General features: G+C 41.0%; 1 protein-coding gene across 1 annotated transcript; it reads left to right on the forward strand.

The window, feature by feature from the left end:
- The first annotated feature begins 543 nt into the window (after positions 1-543).
- On the forward strand, positions 544-2556 carry LOC103715949 (gibberellin 2-beta-dioxygenase 1-like). Its single transcript, XM_008803753.3, has 3 exons — positions 544-1157; positions 1310-1655; positions 2052-2556. The coding sequence occupies exons 1-3, from the start codon at positions 754-756 to the stop codon at positions 2289-2291; spliced, it is 990 nt and encodes a 329-aa protein (XP_008801975.1). The 5' UTR covers positions 544-753; the 3' UTR covers positions 2292-2556.
- Positions 2557-4860: the final 2304 nt, after the last annotated feature.

Below are 4860 nucleotides of genomic sequence, written 5' to 3' on the forward strand. Positions count from 1 at the left end.
GCTTTCTCAATGTGCTAGCTCGACAGCAGAAACAAAAGATTTCTAATGAAGTATGATGGCATTCGCAAATGTTTTGACGTTCATAGAGGGTGGATGTTACTTTTGCATGACCCACTAGCTGCGATGAAGAAATTAAGCCCTCTAATGACATCCAGCTCTAAAGAAACATTTGCCTCCTACTCCATCATGGCTTTTTATCAAGGTTTTTGGACCTTTTCACTGGAGAACACCAGAGGAAAAGCAACATCTTGAGCCGAACCCCCTCTTTCTCATGCAACCGCCCAATCGCTTCCATCGCCCGGCGCTGGTGCATGGTACAGCGGTGGATACTTGGACTAGATGGGGACGAACATGTTGCAATCCAATCAAATCACTCCTGGTCACGAGATTTATGTCGATGGCGGTGATCGTGGGGAGGCCAGAGCCCCCTTGCCCAAGATTTTTCGCACACCAAGATGGCAATGTTCTATATATTTGTTAACGTCTAATCTTATCTCGTGAATGGATATGTTCTGGATTTCCTCCGACAAAGTCTTGGTAAATTAATCGTTCCCCTGCCTTCACATCCTCTCTCTTATGGACACGCTCTCACTCCGAGGTCTTATGGACAGGTGGCCTCGACCCTCCCTATAAATATAGCCGAGCAGCCCTCCTTCCCTCACAGCCTCGCCCTGCTCGATACCACACCTCCCTTCGTGCGAAGCCCACCTCCGAAGCTGCTCTGTTTTCCTCTGTTTTCGTTGCTCGAGAGCCATGGTGGTCTTAACCAGTGCGACACTCGAACAAATTACCCTACCGGTTGCACCCAAGCTCGGCACGTATTTCTCGGGTACTCCCGTCATAAACCTTGCGCAACCGGGCTTGGAGACCCTCCTTGTGAGAGCCTGCGAGGAGTTCGGGTTCTTCAAGGTGACCAACCATGGGATCCCCGTGGAACTCATGGCTAGGCTGGAAGCCGAGGTTGTGAAGTTCTTCGCCCTTCCTCAGACGGAGAAGGATCGAGCAGGGCCTGCCGACCCATTTGGTTACGGAAACAGGACCATTGGTTTTCATGGAGATATGGGCTGGGTGGAGTACCTCCTCTTGGATGTCACTTCCAAGCCCATGTCTCACACCTCACTAGCCTTTCTCGAAGAACCTGCCGCAAGCTCTTTGCGGTGAGAACAGTGCTTAAATAAAATATAGCGTGTTTATGAAAGTCTTCATAAAAGCTGACAAATTTTGAACTTTTTGAGTCGGCGTTTCTTTGGCCGTTTTAGTTTTTTTTTTTTTTTTTTTTTTAATCCTTTCTCGGTGGGTTTTGTTGCAGCTCTGCTCTGAGTGATTATGTCTCAGCTACGAGGAAGCTGGTCAGCGAGATTTTAGAGTTGATGGCTGAAGGGCTGAGGATTCAGCCGAGAAATATTTTGAGCAAGATGGTCACGGACGAGGAGAGTGACTCGATGCTTAGGTTGAATCACTACCCTCCGTGCCCACACCTTCAAGGGCCGGACTGTTGCCTGACTGGATTTGGAGAGCACACGGACCCACAGATTATTTCAGTTTCGAGATCGAACAACACCTCAGGGCTGCAAATATCTCTGAGGGATGGGAGTTGGGTCACAGTTCCACCGGACCAGGACTCCTTTTTCGTCAATGTTGGCGACTCCTTGCAGGTCATGAGCCATCCTTTCCACACTCTCATTCAGCTCAATATTCTAAACTTGATGGGTTTTTTTTTGTTGCTGTTGTTGTCGTCCCAGCCAAACCACCTCTAGTCTCATTCTCCTACCAATAAGCTATATTCCCTTTTCTCCTCCAACATATTAACATGGAAACTTATAGTCGAACCATGTCCTCTGTTCCTTGCAATCAGCAGAGTTTTTCCCCACTCTTTCATTACTGCATAACCAACCATATATAGAACTCAATGGTACGCGAAACTGGATAAAAGAAGGCTTGTTTTCATTTTTTTAAAGGTTACATGGGATCTGCGATGGTGTTTTCTTTCCCCCCTTTGGGTTCTGGGTATATATATCATGTCTAATGGTTACACTCTGGGCTTGCTTCAGGTTCTGACAAATGGGAGATTCAGGAGCGTGAAGCACAGGGTTTTGGCCAACGGCTTGAAATCCAGGGTCTCCATGATCTACTTCGGAGGGCCACCTTCTGGAGAGAGGCTGGGACCCTTGCCACTGTTGATGAAAGAGGGAGAGCAGAGCCTCTACAGGGAGTTCACATGGTGGGAGTACAAGAGCGCTGCCTACAGAACAAGGCTGGCTGATAACAGGCTGGGGCAGTTTGAGCGGTAGGAGAGGTCAGTGCTGCCATTTGATGCGTTGGCTTTCCATAGATGAGCCATCGCACTGGTCAAAAAGGCAGTCTTCACAAAGTCACCCTCGTTTAGTTGTTAACAAGATAACGATGGAAACAAAATGATGTCAGCTTTCTCCTTGTTTAATCCTTTCCACCCTGCTCTTGCTTTCCTCTACGATGACAACCCTTTACTCTTGCATGGAATCACGAATGTAAATGGATCGTTAATGTCATGTTCGAAATGGTTGCTGCCTTTGCATATCTTTCTAGCTCTGTTTTCTCTCCAGTGAGCTTTGCTTTCTTTTTCTTTTTTTTTTTGGTAAAACTGATAGAATAAACCATTCCAGAATAAATATATCCATAGAAATTAGAAAACAAAGTATTTGGTAATTGAACAGAAATTTCTATCAAAAAGGCAGTCTTCACAAAGTCACCCTTGTAACGATGGAAATAAAAGGATGTCAGCTTTCTCCTTGTTTAATCCTTTCCACCCTGCTCTTGCTTTCCTCTACGATGACAACCCTTTACTCTTGCATGGAATCACGAATGTAAATGGATCGTTAATGTCATGTTCGAGATGGTTGCTGCCTTTGCATATCTTTCTAGCTCTGTTTTCTCTCCAGTGAGCTTTTCTTTTCTTTTCTTTCTTTTTTTTTTGGTAAAACAGATAAATTAAACCATTCCAGAATAAATATACCCATAGAAATTAGAAAACAAAGTATTTGGTAATTGAACAGAAATATCTATCAAAAAGGCAGTCTTCACAAAGTCACCCTTGTTTAGTTGTTAACAAGATAACGATGGAAACAAAAGGATGTTAGCTTTCTCCTTGTTTAATCCTTTCCACCCTGCCCTTGCTTTCCTCTACGATGACAACCCTTTACTCTTGCATGGAATCACGAATGTAAATGGATCGTTAATGTCATTTTCGAGATGGTTGCTGCCTTTGCACATCTTTCTAGCTCTGTTTTTTCTCCAGTGAGCTTTTCTTTTCTTTCTTTCTTTTTTGGTAAAACAGATAAATTTAACCACTCCAGAATAAAGAGACCCATAGAAATTAGAAAACAAAGTATTTGGTAATTGAAAAGAAATATCTATCAAAAAATTCTATAATATGCATATATGTAAAACGTTGAAAATAATGCACTGCACAGGACGGAGCAAGTCTGGCTCCTTCGCAACTTTTGAACATAATGCGATAGAAAGCACAACCTTAAAAGTAGTAAGGGCTTTTGGACTGAGCATCCTACAAGATTTTTTTCTATTTTACTAAAAGTTCATTACCCTTGCTACTCCATTATTGCAGGCAGGAACTCAAACATGAGTAAAGCTTGGAGAAATGGTCCCAGCGAGGGCTTAGGCAAGACAAGCATTTTGCAATTGAATATTTGAGATGTTGTTGTTTAATATTTATATAGTGTTGATGAATTTTATACAGAAAATTAAGTGTTGTATGAAAGTTAATAGTCTATCTCGTTAAATCTTTAGTCAAACATCATGATATTGGAAAGTTGTGAGAGCATTGCTAGCTATTATTAATCTAGTTGGTTGGCACTCCTTCCCATTTGAAGTCTAGGGTTCCCAACCGGTGGTGACATCCTTACCATATTCCTCGAAAACAGAAAGTAGAGTATTATTCTTATTATTTTGTGATGTAATTTAGATTGCCTTTTTTTGAGTTAATAGTGTTGTGGGAATCATCAATCAACTCTAGCTCCCTTAACAGTTGGATGTCATTATTTAATATATTTATTTACTAGAACTTGTTACGATTGCAGGATCAAATCCAATTCTCTTATATCAACAGACTTTTTAAATCAACTAACTGGTACCTCTAATTTAATTATTAGGGTCTAACTATGGCTCATCAAAGTTGTAGTCTTCTTCATATTATTATTCTAAATATTATTATTTGTCCTGAACACATTTATGCAAGTGGTGTACATGATTCTACTTGTTTTGCACATAAAGTAGGCATAAAATAAACGGCATCATCATGCCCATTATGTACATGATTTTATACATGTATTGACATGGCTATGCATAGTTCTCTTTGTACACATAATTCACAATCATGGTGCCATTGACATGGCACATCATTTCTTTTTCAGAATTAAATGGTCAGCAAAATTAGAAGTTGGAATTATTTCTTCTTCTTTTTTTTTTGCACAATAAATCTTGTTCTTTCTTGATAGGTAAATCAAGATCAAAAGATAAAATTGTCCTATACTTCCTTTGAGTACTATTACCAACCGCCGAGTCATTTCTTGCCTAATTCTCCATGCTATTCAGCAATTTAGGATATATATAGGAGGTAAGTGAGTATCACGAGCGGATCAAGCCATTCATTCATCGAGCACCATATAAGAGTGGGAAATGAAGCATGGAGTAAATTATGCAAGTCAGCTATTTTTTTCTTCAAATTGGAGGTCCATAGAGTTGGTGAATTGTGACTGAAAAAAATATTATGTTTAGTCAGAAAAATAATAGCGATGAGCGGTTGGATTTGGAGTGACAACCGATAGCTTGGAGAAGCTTTTTTTTTTTTAATGTAAAGGAAGATTT

Source organism: Phoenix dactylifera, chromosome 8 (assembly GCF_009389715.1).
Source record: "Phoenix dactylifera cultivar Barhee BC4 chromosome 8, palm_55x_up_171113_PBpolish2nd_filt_p, whole genome shotgun sequence".
Taxonomy (NCBI): domain Eukaryota; kingdom Viridiplantae; phylum Streptophyta; class Magnoliopsida; order Arecales; family Arecaceae; genus Phoenix; species Phoenix dactylifera.